The sequence below is a fragment of the Paramisgurnus dabryanus genome, chromosome 1, assembly GCF_030506205.2.
Source record: "Paramisgurnus dabryanus chromosome 1, PD_genome_1.1, whole genome shotgun sequence".
NCBI classification, from domain to species: domain Eukaryota; kingdom Metazoa; phylum Chordata; class Actinopteri; order Cypriniformes; family Cobitidae; genus Paramisgurnus; species Paramisgurnus dabryanus.
The window spans coordinates 17,064,967-17,084,231 of NC_133337.1; the positions used below are offsets into that span (position 1 = coordinate 17,064,967).

The following is a 19,265-nucleotide window of genomic DNA, read 5'->3' on the forward strand; positions in this document are numbered from 1 at the left end:
AAGACTCTAGTGGTGTCAAACAGGGGTGAGCACAAAGTTTAGGCCTGCCCCTCATCACCTACAATAAGACTGTTGAATGTAATGAGGAAACAGCCAACAAAGGTGTCCAATCTGAAATGAAATATGCAGAAATGAGAAAATGGATCTGTGTACAATCTGGGTCCGTGCACTTTTGGGTCCATTCATTTTTCCTTTTTAAGCATTACAAGAAAAAAAATATAAATGGATGTTGTATTTTTAAAATGCAATGTTAAAGGTCAAAATTTTAATTAGAACTGTATTCAGAACTTTCTAACAAAAATAAATAAATATTGACATATTTTTAGATTTTTGATTATTACATTTTGCACCTTTATTATACATTTTAAAAAATTCACAAATAAATATAAAATAAAGCTAATTTAAAGGTATTGCGGAGGATTTTCTTTTTCCGGGTGGATCATCAAGACTATTGGTCCTCCTAGTTGTCAATCAGAAGTGTTTTTTTTTTAAGTGGGGAAGGCGGTTCTTTTCTAAAACTCAAGAAAATCCTCCGCTACACCTTTAAAAAAAAATGCGGTTTCACATTCAGACTTCTTTTGGTTGTGAATCCGCAAGCATGCTGCTTTATGCATGTAAATTCACAGAATTTATACAAAGTGTATTGTCTCCCAAGAACTTTATGTCACATTTATAACGCATGCATGTTTCCCTAAATAAAAAAACATAAGTATAGACTGATATTTTTCTGATGCCTGATGATTTTTCTGAAAATATAAAGAGATGGTTCAATTAATTGGTAATGAATGCATTCTCTAAGAATTTATATTTTAAATTCTGAGTGCAAATGTCCTCTGGCCCAATTTCCATGTTTTATTATTGCTACGTTTTATTAAAATGCATTTAACTTACAAGGCTGAACACCTACAAGACTGAAATGACCGCATAGTTTTTTTAAAGTCAAATCATCTTAAGCCGGTGAATGTGGAAGATGACAAATACACAGCTTTTACAATTAACGGCTATTTTCAATAAACATGCAGTCAGAGTTCATGCCAATTTACTTGTTTTATATAGAACAACCCCTTTAGACGTGTCTGCAGCAGGCTCGTATTTTGACATCACATGATGCACATAAGTTTACGAACAAATATTTTGAAATGACAAGCCACATATATGAAGGGCTACATGTTGTGACGAGCTTTGTATGTCACTGTTGTTGTCACTGATTATTTTAAATAAAGGTTATCTCTAAAGAAATATTTGGCTTTCCATACTTGACAGACTACAGTATGTCCGATACCAACGAAAAGAGCACGTGAATCATTGTTTTCCTCATACAGGTACTGCACCAAACAACTAAAATGAATATTATACTGAAATATCAGCTTTGTACTTTTCATAACCTATTTATGTGAAACGGTGCGCCACTTTCACCCTTTATTCTTATCTGGTTTGTTTCATAAACACAGTGTAGAACTCTGACATGCCCGCAACTCATCCAATAAATTCTCTCTTTAAATATTTCCTTGACTGTACCTCACGTGGCCTCGGTTAATTGGGTAAAAAATGATTGACAGGAACACTTGACCAATCATAGAAAGACACAATCGTATCAAGGGGCTGACGCGGAAATCCGAATTTGTGTTACTGTTGAAAAGCCGGCATGTTAGCTACAACTGTACCAATGTGCATAACGAGTCGGTTATTATGTCAGATATTAGATTTTGATGTAGCAGGGACATCTTACCCACCTTTTGCAACTCACAGAAGGCATTTTCTCCTCGGACACGAGTAACAGTTAAGACCATTTAGTATTAGAAGCATGGCATGTTTATATCGTGTTTGGCAGTTGTACTGTTTTATTTTGGTGTTACCACTTGGATCTGTCTGTACAAAGGACTCTAAAACGTTATGCTCAACATGCAGACAAATTACAGACAATTTTGATAAGGTATGTATTTCTTTGTATGTTTCTACCTGTCTTTCTTTTTTATCTAATAAAACCTAACCAAACAAGGACATTAACACAAGAGTTAACTGTTAGTTAAAACTCTCCTAGTTATCAGAATGTCATAATTTGAATTAAATTCCAAAACCATGATATGTTGTATCTTCTTATGGATAACTAAGTTGATAGTATCTTGATACACTAAAACTTCACTAGCAAACATTTAGGGGTCAGCATTATTACAATGTGCTATTTGACATATGTTATTTGAAAAGTTTCCAAAGGCTATTCATATTTAAAATGTGTACAATTAACTACCAACATCTATTTGTCCCTTGCTCACTTTTGTATTTCATTTTGTCATTAAAATGAAAAAAAAAAAACACATTTGTTAATGTGTACTTCAATTAGGGATTATTTGGAGAAAATAAATAGTCATTTTCCAAATTTTTGTATGTGTTAAGCTGTTTTTTGCCATGAATAGCCATAGATGCTGGAATGGCATTAAGAAATAATACACATTTAATTATTTTACCCAGAGAATAAAATATTGCATTATGCAACAGACATACTCATGCTATTAGGTAGTTTCGGTTTGCCGTATTTGTCTTTTTATCCTGCTCTTGGTGATATACTGATGGTTTTTTATTTGGTAAATATGATAAATGCATCATTATTAATTGCAGGATTTGTTGGTTAAAACAGTGGTTAGTATGTCACCAAAAATGTACTACTTCATTAAAATCACATCGCTTAAAATTCATTGCAAAAATGTCTTGTTTTGAGGAAAAACTAGTTTAAATGTTGAATATAAACATAGTTAAGACACGCAAACTGTCTCTTCAGGACTCCATTTAAGCATTGAATGGCACATCTTGTTTTGCAATGTGAGCAGTTGAAGCTGCCAGCTCAGGTGTGTTTGCAACTGGAAGCCATGGTGAGAGTTTATGTGTGCTGTCTCCCAATACTATGCCATTGGTTCTGAGGGATTGAAGCTCTCTGTATAGTGCACTCTCTATTACAATGCATGCATCATGAACAGACCCTGGCCATTTCAAAACACAGTTGGTTATTTTAAGGTTGGCGTTGCCCACAAGTTGAAAGTTGATGCTGTGCCTCCCCCTTTACAAGGTGGTTGTAAATGCACATTAGTACAATAGTGCTAGGCTTATTCTGAGCTGTCTGGTCATCCTTGGGAAAGAAAACAAATTAATTGATCAGACTGCCCAGTGCTACTGACATAGCCTTTACCACAATACTCCGTGTCGGCTACTCAGTTGGTACCGTGGACTCAAAAGGGCCTAATTTCACTGTGGCAGAAACCTGATTACTGCTGGAGAGTGTTGGGCCAATAGTAGGAGGTTTCAACTCTGCAAAGGCTGGAGAAGTGTCCAAAAGAGGAAAATGCAACATTTGGAAGGACATAACCAATCATGTCAATGCCATGAGGTCTGGCCAAAAAGCAAGTTATTTTGCAATGGAAGAACCTAAGGGCCAAGGCAACGAAAGACCTTACTGAAGCCAAGAACCCCCAAACAAGTAACAAGCCACATAAGAGGGGTGATTTCACTAATATGCTCCTTGATATCATAGGAGGAGAAAAATCAAAGGCTCCGCATGGCATTGAAGACCTAGAAGCAGATGGAGAGGCCACAATTACAGAGACTAGGACTTCATATGAATGCAATTCTTCTGCAGAGGAAATGTTTGTCCTGGAGTTGACTACAGTGATTGAGGAGGAAGATCGATCCCCATTGGATGTAATGTAGACAGTCCAAGACATTACTACAATAAAACGCAAACGTTCCTCAGGTACAAACCCTGGGTGGTGACAGCTGTGAGTTGCTTCTAAAACAGGAAACCGAAAGAGCAGAAGTACAAATTTGTAAACTGGGTAAAGAAAAAATCATGCTTACCCAGCTGCAGCAGGAAAAAAGTGCAGATGAAGATACATCTCCTAAAGGCAGAGATGGAAAGAGCTGGTATCTGTCATGTAAATGATTTTTGACTTGGACAGCATTGTTTTGTTATTTAAAGGAACAGTATGTAAGAAATTTATATCAATTAATCATTAAATGGCCCTAAAATGTCACTAGACATTAAGAAATCATTTTCATTTCAAATTTTTATATCACTCACAACAGCTGTCCGGCCAGGATATTCTCATTTAAAAAGTGGAGTTGCAGCCCTCAACTGATGTTTATGTTGTCGTTTGGTATATTGGCCACCAGCTGTGTGATTGCAGTACCAGTTTTAGCCACACGTCTTGTGATTGCAATACCAGTTTTGGCCACAATCCTACATACTGTTCCTTTAACATTCTAACAAAATAAGGAATGTAAATTTTTTTCTGTTTATTATAGTGTTTCTGTTTCTTAAAATTAAAACAAACAATGGCTGTTGTGGCAACCGGTATTTTGCCTCTGTTGTTCTGTGCTAAGCCAGTAGGCTACACTGTTGGTTACATTTATACTCTGGTAAACAAGATTTGGTAATTCAGAAATTTGGTATTTAGAGCACAGTGATCCAATCCAACGTTCCTTTAAAAAACTGGCATAAAAAAAAGATGACCAGGTGATCATGGATAGCAAATGTAGGATTTCCAGATCCAGATCAGTTTGAGCCAAATAAAAAAAAAACTGGGCCCTGTTAATTTATAGTAAGACATGTTTAGGTTAACCTCTAATTTTTCTTTCAGGGATTGGAAAAAACAGCAAAGCAAAATTTTGGTGGTGGAAACACAGCATGGGAAGAACGCAAACTCTCTAAATATGAATCAAGGTAAGAATAATAAAAATTAAAAACTTATATTCCTCTAGTCGATCATTTTAACAACTTAATCATATCTTTGAGCATCATAATAGCATATGTTAAAAAGTTTGTCCTGTGACAGAAATTTCTTAATGCTTTAAAACTGCTTGAAGGTAACTCTTCATCCTTGCCTCATTTAGGATATGTAGATCAATGAATATACAAATTATTCCCCACCTCTCCTCTTTACCATAGATATATAATGTTGAAAAGTAACATAACTTGGGTGCTACATTTGGTAGGTTCAGACTCATAACTTCTATGTCCGGTTTGTTTCACACATTGCATATGTGACAGTGTTCCCGTAGGTTTACAGATTTGGGGGGATAGATGGACAGTGACATAAACACTTAAAGAAATCATGGTGTTCATGTTTTTTTTGTTTTTTTTTTAATGACAGCAAATAATCCCCAATTTTGCCATTGACTGTCTCTGCTAATGATCATTCAAATGTATGCTATCTTTAGTGAGATTCGGCTCATGGAGATACTAGAGGGCTTATGTGACAGCGGCAGTTTTGAGTGCAACCACATGGTAGAAGAACATGAAGAACATTTTGAGACCTGGTGGTTCAAGAGGTCAGGATCACACATGGACAATTTATGTTGCAAAAGACTTAATTTTCCACTTTTTCCTTTTATAATATTTAAGAAAATGAATGCATAGATTTAGTCGAATAAATCTTGTTGCTCTTATTTATTTATTTGCATTTTGGATGCAGGAAAGCAAGACACCCAGATCTGTTTAAGTGGTTTTGTATAGACACTGTTAAAGTGTGTTGCCCTAAAGGCTCATTTGGTCCCGACTGCAACAGTAAGTCAATTCAGATCTTTATCTTCGCCGGTATAGCATATTACAATTAGAAACGGTAACATTTGCTTATAGTATCAGATGCCCTTCTACAATTCCTAAATTGTGCAGTATTTAGATAATGTGTACCACAATGCCGTGCATATTACCTACCAGGTGTTATCTGGGAATAACATTGTTTTGGTCATGACTGGCCGGTAAAAATTTATGAAAAATGTTTTTTAAGATGATAATTTATTTGATTTCACCCCTAATATACGAAGTAATGATTGTTCAGCAAATTTTAAAGTGGGCATCATATGGTATTTTAAAGTTTCCTATTATTGTTTTAGAGGTCCCTGACAGGTTTAAATGCATACAGGGTCAAAAACACTGTTAGTTTTTTAAAATATGACCCATCCTGGCAAATTGTGGTGCAATGAGTATATTTTCAACAAAAAGTTATTTTCACATTCTCTATTAAAAACCTTTATGATGTATAAATTGTTGGAATCTGACAAAAAAATAACAGCCCTACACTTGTTTGAAGTTAATCGAGTCATGAAGGGAAAGTTTAAGATTTTTGAAGGTTCAAAAACAAAATCACCACTACCATACCTTAAAATTACTGATAATAAGAAATAAATTTTGTGCCGATTTCCTGTTGGGTGGAGTCAAACAAAACTTGGTAATCCTGACTCTTCATGATGGGAACAATAATTATACCAAGTCCTGTCTAGATCCAAGCTTCGTCCCAGACATTGCCTGGATAAGGCAGAGCTATTCAGTTTTGTGACTACACCCAAGCCTGGTTTCTGACTTTACAACTTTACAGACTTTTCAGGCATGATATGTGCTTCAAAAATGAGTGCAAAGAGGCATAAAAATAATAAGTTGTTCGCAGGGGATATAGCCCTCGCACTGTATTCCAGTTCATCGTCAGGGCAACAAGCAGTAGTTTTTGAGGTACAGCATAGGCACATCTTGATGTAAATTGAAATGTATACATCATATAAAAAAGATGTTCAAAGGCAAAACTGGAGTGGTCTCTTAATTTTTCTGTGGCTGTATATTTATTATAAATTAATACAGATAATTGCTTGTTTATGGATAAACTTGTCTAACAGCATCTTTACCATACTTGTTTTTGTAAAGCAAAAAATCAACGGTATGCTACTTTTTCCTAAATCTAGTGTAAACATTTAACTGTTTACTTACTGGATATTAGTATCAGTAAAGTTACTTTTATTCGCATAATTTCAAATATGAAACGTTAAATTTCATTATTTTAAATAGTTTCACTGAGCACTATTGAGCACAAACTAGCTGCGCAAAAATAATGTGGCATTGCTTCATGGAAGTATCTCAGTCTCCGTCAATCATAAAAGATGTACAGTAAAGGGGTCTGAAAAAGTTTATGCGTGATGACCTCAGTAAAGCTTACGCTGGTACAAGAAATGTTTTTCTTCTGAAGTATCTCTGACTTTAACACTCAAGGGTGTTCAGCACAAACTGGGCTACAATATTATGTCAGAAACATGTATGTACATGTTAGTATTTGTGAGAGGAAAAATGTTTATGTGTGGTTTTTGAAAAAGCGAAATTTTTATAACTGATACAATTAAAACATGTTTTCAAAGAACTTTTCAAAACTAGGTATACTGTAGTAGTCTAAAGTTTTTTTTTTTCAAAATGATGTGAAAATCATCCTACCTACTTATTTATGTAAAACAATACATTGATTTAGAGTTTCTAGGACACTTTTTGCTTAGGCCATATGTGAGGAACGTGAAAGTTTCTAAATAATCTGTGATTGACACCTGAGGAAACAAAGACTTGTATAATGTGCCACATCATGAGCCTTTCAAAACTTCAAGAATGCAAACAAACACTTTGCTGGAGACAAATTGTTCAAGAGCATGAATTACTGGAACCATGTCCTATGGTTTGATGAAACAAAACTTAAACATAAACTTGATTAGCTCAGAAGTTGTCCTACATGTGTGGTGACATTCAAACCGAATTGTTGCAGTGTGCTGCATATGGTCTGAGCAATGACAATCTGACATTCTGCTTCTGCAATTTGTAAAGCAATGTTGGCAGCACTCATGCACCTGTTTTTAAAGCCAGCTTCTGCCCCTGATGCACAGCAGAAGGACTCAACTTCTTTGATCGACCCGTGCGTGTCCTGTTTTGAGTGGAAATTACAAAATAAATACTATTTATATTTTTTTATATTTCAATTTATAAATCTTGTAAATACACACACATACACAGAATTACAGTTTTAAAAATATCTGTTTTGACAAGAATTTACGCAGATATAATCTATGTGAATGGTTAACTGTTAAGGAAAATATCTGATGTCTAACATATCTTAGAGCCTTGTATGCATTACAGTAGATCTTAAAGATGTCTGTTCCAATGTCAATCAAACCAATAAAAGAAAGAAAAAAGTTTAACATGCATTGATATTGTTTTTGATTTTGTGTGTGCCATATCTATTAGTTTTACCAGTGATTTTAAGGTATGGATGCAGTGATATTGTTTTTGAACCTTAAAAAAAATTCTTTGTAACTTTGCTGACTATATCAACTTCAAACTGGTGTAGTTCTTTCATGTTTTGTCAGATTACAACTAATAATAAACATACCTTTGCATGAAGCATCTATATATGACTAAAAAAGTGTTAAATTAAGGTATTTATAATAGAAAAATGTGAGATTAACTTGTGATTAATCAGATTAAATCTACTCCTAATCTACTACTATATATATACTCCTATATATATATATAAATAATTAGTTCAGAAAGCCAAAGGAGCTGTTTATACCTGGTATTAAGATGCATTTTGGTTGATCAGATCACTGGTGGATGAGAGCGACACATTTACGTTTACAAATGGTGCTTTAACTCTTTCGACCGCTTCTGTCCTGATGACTGAGCGCATGGTCTGTGGGCGAGTCCCTCTGCTTTATTTAATGTAAGCGTGAGAATTTACGAGTCTAAATGGACGGGAGATAATATTATGTCATTATGTTTGTGCTAATCATGTCCGATGTAAAAACCTTGTGTTTGGTATATTACATTAGATCAATAGGCAGAGAGTAGGTTATCTTTAGAGGCTGCTCAAACACATTCAACTACATGCGCATCTACACCACAAAAGCAATCCGGTCAAATGGATACCTTTGAAGATTGTTGAAAGTGGACAGCTCAAAATGTTTCACACGTTGTCCAATTGTGATCTGATAGACCAAAACGCATCTTAATACCAGGTGAAAACACCCTCAAACAAGTGTGTCCATTTTGAAGTAAATCATATGATGCACACAAAATATATAGGCCACTTCCTTTATCATATTTTTAATGCTTCTTTAATGCATTGCTGTGTCAATATGTTAGCGATACCAAAAATCCTTTGCATTTAATACTTTGCCACAAAGATGTGCAAGTTCTCTAAAGGAGAAAATGAAAAACAAATAATAATAGTGAAAAAACATACGGAAAATATCCTTGGTGCTTGGTCGTCCCTAATAATCTTTAGGAAAAATGATTTGCACCAACTATGTGTTCGGGCCCTAATAAATATAAAAACTGCCACACAGTGCAGATAAAGGTGTCTGACAGGCTGTAGTTTATCCCCTCTGCTTTTAAGTGTTGTTAGGGAAATTTAATTTAAAAAAAAAAACCATGAAATGAAATAACAAACCATTATTTTGTTTTTATCCAAGCCTGCATTGGGGGATTGGAAAAACCATGTCATGGTAATGGAAAATGTGATGGAGATGGAACAAGGGATGGAAATGGGAAGTGCAGTTGTGATAAAGGATATGAAGGAGAGTTTTGTTTGGACTGCAGCGATGGATATTTTAGTGACCTGAGAAATGATACCTTCTCCCTGTGCAAAGGTAAACTAATGTAATGCTGTTCTATCCATGCTGACTGAAGTGTAGATCATTTGCTACTAGTAGGGGAGCGTGGGCATAACATAAAACATGTTTTTATAAAAGCAACATGAAATCTCTGCTACAAATGAACACTTGAAGTTTGTTCCTACCTACTTGAACTGTTACACCAAAAGTGACAGAAGTGCAAATGTTACAACTTACCCCAAGGGTGGAGTTAATTGTAATAGACAGAGGGAATGTGGTTCAAATAGTGCTTGACCGATACATTGCAGAGGCAGATCTGCTAATATTTAGACGTTTTATTATTGCCAATAAATATTTCGATTTGATCACGTTGGTGCATTAGCATTTTGTTCCTAAAGAAGATGGGTATGCTTGACCCCACGCAGTACCCCACAAACAATTTTGTGCTTGCTGGTGTTTTATATAATATTTATATATAAATAAATAAATTAGAACTGAATTTAATTGCATTTTATTACTTCGACTATGGTGACCTGCCACAGTCTTTGTCCTGCCATAGTCTCAAAACCAAAAATATAATAATATATATATTATATTATATTATATTATAATAATGTAAGGATTTGTATGTTTCTCATTTACTATAATTGCATTTGTTCATGTAGGCCAATCAGGCCTTTGATTTCTTAATATCGGCATTGACAGTTTAAAAACCCATATCAGTCGACCACTAGCTAACTAACCCTGCTGTGTAAAAAAATCTATTTTAGATAAAATTAGCTAGGAGTTGATGATAAAATTAAGCAATTTTAGGCAAAAATACAAATATAATATACTATAATATAGATAGTTGGAGATAATAGATGCAAAGACATTTATTGATAAAAAAGTAGCTTGATAAATCATTTATTTTACAAAAGGTTCTCAGGCATAAAACAGAAGTTCATTGTTCAGTCCAAACTCATAACATTAAAACTAATATTATACACTTTCCCCATGAAATGTGTCAACTATTGACTGACCAAACAGGGACATTTTAAAACTAAATCGGTGTGCTGTGCCTTCCAAACAACATTTAAACATTAACACAAATATTTTTCCCATGAAGTGTCCAAATTGCATTTATCTATGCCAAACTAAGAGAAAACACACAAATATTAATTTGCCACTGACAAAAACTGTGACGTACTCACCGCATAATACAGAAAGGAAAAGGTCAGCTTGTGGTACCATTTTAGTTTATGTTAATGGTTGTTAATGCCAATACAGTTCACCATGTTAGTTAATGGTGCATTAACTAATGTTAACAGATACAACTTTTGTCCGAGCCGATGGTGTAGTGTGCAACGCTCCGACATGTGATGCTTTTGCACTTTCAGCGACCCGAGTTAGATTCCCGGCTCGTGGTCATTTGCCGATCCCATACCCATATCTCTCCTCTCTGTACTTTCTTGTCCTCTTGTAAACTCACTGTTAAATAACGGCAAAAACTGGCCAAAAAAATATACCTTTAAAAAAACGGTTAAAATTTTGATTTGAAAAAATGTATTCGTAAATGCTAATATTAACATGAAGTAAGATTATTTAATGCTGTAGAAGTACTGTTCATTGTTAGTTCATGTTAGCTAATACATTAACTAAGGGCACTCTCACATTAGGGCTAACCCAACCAAACTGTGCCCCAGTGTGATTTCTCCCCCCTCCCTACTCCCCCAGAAGCGCGCACTCAAACTGTACTTTGAGCGATCCAAACCTGGGCACACTTTCATCATTAGGATTATATTTGTTTTGAAGAAAACAGGAAGTAAGGTGCGCACTCACATTATCAAAACCGTGCCCCGCGCGTTTGACCCCAAAGCCTTGTTTATTTGACTAGTGTGATCACTGTGTACTATGCCCGGGCACAGTTTGGTTAATCACACCCTGGCCGGCTTGCAGAAATGGGATCGAGTGCGGTCCTGCGGAGAAACGTAGAAACGTCAATTGTGCGACCACTCACCTTCATCTTCCTTTGTAAAAACCTTCAAATGCGTGCAGCAGGGTTGGGTAAATGTCTGACCTGCACACGCCACAGATCAACTCATCAATATCATGTGATAGGGCTGTGTGTCTTCGTGCACCAAATAATTCAGAATTAAAAAACAGACGTAACATTTCAATGAGAGCACTTTACTTCCTGTTTTCCACAAGGTATTTGTTCTAGAGGTCCGTGTAGTCCCTAGCCAGATCAATAAACAAGCACAGACCAGACCAAAAGTTAACTTTGGGCCAGGCGCATATCACTCTAAAGCACTGATTATCAAGCAGAAGCAAAAACACCCAATCACTTGTGCCCAAAAGGGTGTTTGACTTCACGCTGTTCTGCAGAAACCGTCCGCGAGATCGGTCTTGTATCACTTTACAGAGAATTGGAAGGAGATTAGGAAAATGGAAGAATGACAAGACAGTCACTTCAACAAAAGCTTGCATTCTTTGCATCATACGTCATTACGCCAATTTTAAGTCATTGCATATGCTCCACACTCAAGTAGGTGTTGGAAATGCACCATTAAGTGGGTCTCTGCTAGGCATGGGCCGGTATAAGATTCTGGCGGTATGATAACCTTTAGCAAAAATACCACGGTTTCACGGTGTTGCGGTATTGCCATTGCAACACTAAAATGTGTTACTTTCAAATGCCAGGTACAATAAAGCCTTTAAATTATAATATGCTTTCAAAACATATATAATATTTTCGTAATATATATTAAATGTAAACATCAAATCAATCACATGACTTCATGATTTAATGAATTTTGTATAATCACAGCTCATACCTTAGAGACGGTATCACAGAACATTTTAGTGGTTTTGAAACCTTGACTGTTTTAAACCTCGGTATACCTTGAAACCGGTAATCGGCCCATGCCTAGTCTCTGCCAACTGCCATTAAAAAGAAGAAGATTGCACACACGCAGGGCGTCCCAGTTTCAGTGTTTAAGATGTCTGATCAAGTGTTTATATGTCCTTTTTAAGCGAATAACAAAAGGTATAAACCGATTAGATTTTGAATCGGTTTGGCTCTTTTTATTTCGGCATTTACATGAAGCTTTTTATTTGGGTTGAACATTTAAACAACCTATTACAATTGTCCATGTAAATGCAGCTAGTGATTAAAATAATATAAGGTTATATTTGGTGACAAAATGTGATAAACAAATTTACTTTCATGCCGGCAAAGGACTATAAAGCACAATCAGCTAAAACTGTTACATTTAATCCTGTTTTATGTTGTGCCCTGCTACACCCTATGAATTTAGAATTGATTCAATATTCTGCATAATATACTGTATGTGACCATGGACCACAAAACCAGTCGTAAGTTGCACGGGTATATTTGCAGAAATAGCCAAAAAAACATTTCATTTCAAATCATAAGTAAATATGTAGGGGTGGTGATGGCGCAGTGGATAAGAGACCCGGGTTCGAATCCACTGTGACACACCCTTGTGTCCTTGAGCAAGACACTTAACCCCTAGTTGCTCCAGAGGCGTACAGCAATTGTAAGTCGCTTTGGATAAAAGCGTCAGCTAAATGAACGAATAAGAATAAAATGAATGAATAAATATGTTCCATAAAGATATTTTGTACATTTTCTATCGTAAATGTATCAAACTTGCGATTGTTGCTACCCGTTCTGGGGATTTCTTTTTCAAGTTTGGTTTTTATATATAAGCCCATTCATTCAGCATTTATTTCAGCGGTAAGCCAGTAGAGAGCACAAACCTTTTCATTAGTAAGATGCGTTTCTAGAAACTTCATTTGAACTTTGTCCTTCAAATGGGATTTTCTCAACATTTAGATTTTTTCATCATCAGATTCCAAACTTTCAAATTGTTGTTTCTTGGTCAAAAAATGTCCTATCCTGACAAAGAATATATTCATAGAAAGTTTTTACCTAGCTTTCAGATAATCTACAAATCTCAATTTTTTAAAAAAAAAACTTACAACTGGTTTTGCGGTACAGTGTATGACTGTATGTTTGTATGTGCTTTTGTATATGTTTATGTATTTGTTTATTTGTTTATGTATGTATTTATTTGTTTATTCGGGGGGTCATCTGGGAGGTATACATTTCTTTGCAGTTATATGTAAAACCATAGACTTTTTCTGATTGATTATGTAGAGTGTCATGAGTCTTGTGTTGGCTGCTCTGGAGGAACCAATCGGGATTGTAAAGATTGTATGAAGGGTTGGGAGAAAGACCAGGAAGGAGCATGTGTTGGTAAGAACAGGGTTCCCAAATAACCCAACCATTTTTAGAGTGTAGTCATGAAAAATCTAGACCAGTGAATTTTTTAATTGTGTAATTTAAGCCTGTAAAGTCATGGTAATGAATATAACTTTAATTTAAATAGTTACCTTGTGCTTTAAAATATTTTGTTATTGTTAATAAAGCTAGATAATATAACTTCCAGTCAATTAATTAACCCAACCATAGATATTTACACTAGATGACATGTCGCCCTTGGCTACAGCAATTCATTGGACCGAATGCGTCAAACAGAGCCGCCATCTTGAAACAGAGGAGCCCCGCATCAGCTTCATTGTAGGCAATGGTGTAACGGAAATAAAATCACCATAAATCGTAATGAATGCAATTTTCTTGGTTTTCTTTTGGTTCATTTAACAGTCAGTTATGTATTTAGCATTGAGTCCAGAAAAAAATTAAAGTTTTGATATTATAAAAATCTATTTTTTCTAACTATAATGCATAGTGCTAGTAGGCCTAAAATCTATATGCAGCACAAAAGTCCGGTATCATTCATGAATTCAAAGTACAGGCGGAGATAGCAGCTTTACCTTGGTACTTCCTATGACAAGACCGCTGTTCCAAGATGGCGGCGGTTTTGAAGCATGCTTAGAACCCCCAGGCGACATCTAGTGTATATATCTATGTAACCCAACAAGGTGATCCCCAAAACTAATTAGTGGTTATTTTGCTAGAATGAGACATGAAATAGTGCAACTATACAGATAATGCAGAGTTACTTAAGAAACATATTTCTTGTTTTGTTTTTTCAACAAAAATGCAAATTTTGCATGACTTAAAAAGTCTTACTGGGTTTGACCACAAGTTTTGTACATTTTTAGATGTATAATCTGACCTGTAACTTTAAATCCTGTCCATTTTCATGTTTACCTGTATTTATACTATTTCTCTTTATTTTCCAAATTAAAATATGACAGACATTGATGAATGTTCCAAAGATCCACTGCCATGTAAAGACGATCAGTACTGCCTAAACACAGACGGTTCTTTTTTATGTAAAGGTTGGTTAAAGTAAAATAATAAATAAAAATTTCCACAAAATGATGTACATTGTACAGAACACTTCTATTGATACCTGTTTATGTTACTTTTCCTAGCATGTAATACAAGGTGCTCTGGTTGTAAAGGATCCGGTGCCGATAACTGCCTCACATGTGCTGATGGCTATAAGGATGAGGAAGGCACTTGCACAGGTATGAATTACCTTCATGCCCAAAAACATTTGCTGTCTGAAACCACTTACTCATTTACTCTTTCACCATCTCTCTATATAGCGAAAGACATTTGAGTACAATATATGAGGAATAAGTGAACAAAAATGAGTGAGCAATTTCAGACTGTCATGTATGTACCACGCAACTGAAATACATTTGCAGACAAGTGTGTTTTCACATATACACTGTTTAGGTCGGCCCAAATGACGTGTCGCTCCGAGTACGGTGCGTTTGGGTCAGTGTGAACACAACAGCCGCACTCGGGTGCGCACTAAACGACCGCTCCGAGACCGCTCTAAACAGGTGGTCTCGGAGCGGCTGTTGCCGAACTCTGGGGCGACCCACCTGTGGTGTGAACACTGCTGGACCTCGGGCCGAACCAAATACAGGAAGTTCTCCACATGTTTGAGCAACTGGGCTTTCGTTGTGACGTGAGCCTGGTGTTATATTGTGGGTTAACAACAAACAAGCCAATCCTGGTCCGTTGCATAGAGATTCGCTGTCTCCTTTACATTTGAGCTGATGATTTTATAAATGCATAGCTGTCCTCCACACACAAATAGTGACATTACGGGCTTTTTAGCAAACGGCTCCGTGAGAAAGGCTTTAATAGAACAGCTACGCAATTTCGCGTTAAAGCAAAGAAACTTCACAAAGACGTGCATCGTTTATCTCCACATCTTGATAGCTGCGCTCTCTCTGTCAAGCTGGTTGTCGTGGAAACGTGGGGGTGGTCATGAGACGGTAAGAGCTGTCAGAGACCAATGACAGCGCTGCCCGTTGTCACATGGTGTACGGTGCGGCATTTCGAGTAAAGTAAAAAATATATATATGTGAACACGGACCGCACTAACTGAAAAATGATACAATGTATTTTGGTGCGCTCCGAGGCCGCACCACGGTGCGCACCAATATATGTGAAAACAACCTATACAGTCTTATAAGTTATTAACATATTACAGCAAGTCATAAAGACTTTGGTTATAATAACCTCTGCTGTTATGCAAGTTAATTTTCTCACTTTCAGTCACATTAAGTGTATTCTGAAAAGTTGGAAGTATTTTAAACTGTCTGTGGCACCTGGAAAAAAAGACCTTATCGCACCGTGTCCACGTCACTCTCGATTTGAGCGTGCTTGCCATGCGTCTACATTCAAAATACATATTTGCACACACAAAAGATGCAAAATGCGAATCGCCCCTAAGAAGTTATCTAACCCCCCCCCCCCCCCAAACTACAGTCCCCACAGTGAATTTCTGCCCTTTCCAGCCCTGGATTTTAATGTCACTGTCCATCATATGACACAAGTATCGTTTACAAATCTTTTTATGGTTGTATCATATTGAATGGGGTGGTTTTTGATCACAACAAACTGCAGTTAACCAGATGTTAACTCTGCGTTCATAACACTGCCGGCAAGAGCGTCAAAGTGTCCAGAAGTCATTCATTTTCAGTGAAGCAGCGGCACGTCTTGGATGGCATGAGCGTCGAGGAGAGTTGAAATCAGATCAACTTTATGGTAATGAGCTATGACGCGGTTTGAGGCAACCAATCGGAAGGCAGAAACCAATAGAGGTCCTTTGCTTGAGAGGATTCCAGAGCGTCCACTAATCTTTTTCTATAACGTTTTCGGCAGTAACCAGAGCTTTTTTTGGCTATGTGAATACATGTACAGTAAGTCAGAACTTTCTCTTGTTCTTGCAGATGTAAATGAGTGTGAGCAGTCAGAAGCAGTATGTACTAAAGAACATCAGGAGTGTGTTAACACCGAAGGAAGCTTCATGTGCCAGTGTACCAGTGGTTTTCAAGAGCAGGATGGTATCTGTGTCATACAGCAAACACAAGGTAAGTTTGGATGTAACGTTATCAATTGTAATGTTTTGCTGTGACGCCTTGCTTGAGTTTTGAAATTGTCTCTGCTAGATTCCTAGATAGAAAGCTTTCAAACTCTGAGCCATAACATGAATTGTCCACCATATATCATATGTGAAGAATGAGCTATAAAAAGCTACTACTGTACAACTAGATGACTTAGACAGTAAGCTTGCATCTCAGTGGCTTATGTGTAAATGCTTATTTTCTGTGACCTGGGCTATAGGTAATAAAAAGGGGATGAACTAAATTTGTGATCATGAAAGGATAATTCATGAGAAGAAAATGTAAACATGAGGGGATCAAACATCACCTTCATGCATCAAGACAACATGCCTTTTTGGAATGCCATATGTTATGTGTTGGTCGGAGAGGTTTTGCCCAGAGATCAAAGAAAAACTGTCTTGATTCAAAATAATTAAACCATTGTTTTATCATTCAAATTTGTCATTCATCATGTATATACCAGACAGGAAGATCATATTTGGAGTAATATCAGTTGAATGGGAGCTTGCCATTCTGTCATGTATATTATTGTATTGTATTATATTATGCAAATATGTATTGTCACTTATATCACTATCTTTTTGTCATCAGAAGAGAATCAGGACGTGCTTACAATTAATTCTGAAGATTCCCAAGATAATAATTCACCAGAAAAACATGAAGATCTTTAACTCCACATGAATAAAATGCAGAAAACAATCACCGGGGGGGCCATATCAACTTTTAGGATCCTGAGTATCTTCCTCTGAAGATCTGTTGTCTATCTGAAACATTCAAGACTAAGTGGCACTTACAGTACATGCTTGGCAAACTTCACCACTCTTTGTGGAACATGTTGAACATGAACAGCATGCTTCTGCAGAACATAAACTCCACTTCTCAGTGACCAAGTGACTTAAATGCTGGGCTTGGATGTGTGTTTTTGTGTATGTGTGTTTTTTAATAAAGAAAAATAAATTCAAACTAAATAAGTACTCTTAACATTTTAAATGTTGCTATGCAGACTGTTACTGACAGTAAACATTTACCTGCATAGTTTTGTTTTACATAAAGTGAAGGGGGTCTTTCTGAATGCACTGTGTCCAATTGTGTTATGTTGCTACTATTCAATTAATGGCAGAAAATACCCCAGTCCAGGTGTGCAAAGCTTGGGGTATGATTACTTATGGAACTCTGATATTTCAGAGTTTTACAGTTTACAGTTTTTTTAATTTACAGACATTTCTAAAATTCTGTTTTCACTTTGTCATCATGGGGTACTGAGTAATGAGAAAAAAATGAGAACATTTAAATGATTGTATTATCAAGTTGCAACATAACAAAACTGAACAAGGTCTGAATACTTTCTGAATACCCTGTATTTATAACTATAAAAAGGACATAAAACACTCAGCCCTCTAGGGATAACATTGGCATCACATTTCCTTTAGTTTCTGTTTCAGTGGTTACAGGTGTCTGTCATAAGTATTGTGATAAAGAAAAAGGCATGACATTGCTTATTTGTTAATATAGTCAATTTGCTATAATGGTGCACATTGGTGGTGGTTGAGAAGACCCCCCAGACTTCATATGTAGAGGGTTTGGGTGCTGCAGAAAAGTGCTATATAAATTAAAGGTGACATAGAATGCTTGAACGGGGCATTTATCCTTGTTCTGTGATGTGACATGTAGACAATTTTTTTGTTTGGGTCTGTAATGCATTAGAAGCTCTTCCTAAAAACCTCTCTCAGATAGCTCTATCAGGGTGGGGGATTTTAAACAAGTGGTTTTGCACCTATTTGGCTCCCCCTGCTGGCTTAACTTGCAATCTCATTATTGATTGGCTGACTTTGCTGCCACTCAAAAAATGTAGTCAATCATTTTAAAGTGGAGGGGCAGTGAGATGCCTGTGATGTCATAAGCATCAGTTTTTCAGATTGGGCCGTTTTCTGGCTGACATTTCTAAAAGAGGAATTTCTATGAGACTGAGATGTTTAGCATGTCTAGCACTTTTTGTATGTTTGTGAATGTGGGTAGACTACCATTATTCAACAAAGACAAGGTCAAAATGGTTTTTCATTCTCTGTCCCCTTTAATATGAATTAGTATTATTAATTTTCAGACTTCTTCTGCAAATAGTTGTTTGAACTGAAGACAGTTCTGTAGTTCGGGAACATACTGTTGTTAATTTGAAACATCAGAAAGTGTAAATATATACACCCTGTCTTTGATTGATTGTCTCCAATACAGCCAGTACTATCTCCATTGTGGTATTATTAAACTACTTTCAGAAAAAGAGTATTTATGAATACTGTATATGCACTCATATTTACTTTCAGCAGAACTACTTTTAGAGTCTTTTACATTTTTCAATTTTTATTGAGGTTTCATGTGTTTTAAACTTAAATATGAACAGCCACATAAACTAACATCTTTGCATAAGAAAAATACTGCCTGCATATACAGAATGCATGTAG

The 19,265-nt window shown here is 36.1% G+C and overlaps 1 protein-coding gene across 1 annotated transcript; it reads left to right on the top strand.

Annotated features, from left to right (window-relative positions):
- Nucleotides 1-1,622: 1,622 nt before the first annotated feature.
- On the top strand, nucleotides 1,623-19,202 carry creld2 (cysteine-rich with EGF-like domains 2). Its single transcript, XM_065263449.2, has 10 exons — nucleotides 1,623-1,933; nucleotides 4,629-4,711; nucleotides 5,209-5,319; nucleotides 5,463-5,554; nucleotides 9,265-9,441; nucleotides 13,571-13,669; nucleotides 14,635-14,718; nucleotides 14,815-14,910; nucleotides 16,636-16,776; nucleotides 17,401-19,202. The coding sequence occupies exons 1-10, from the start codon at nucleotides 1,805-1,807 to the stop codon at nucleotides 17,478-17,480; spliced, it is 1,092 nt and encodes a 363-aa protein (XP_065119521.1). The 5' UTR covers nucleotides 1,623-1,804; the 3' UTR covers nucleotides 17,481-19,202.
- The last annotated feature ends 63 nt before the right edge of the window (nucleotides 19,203-19,265 follow it).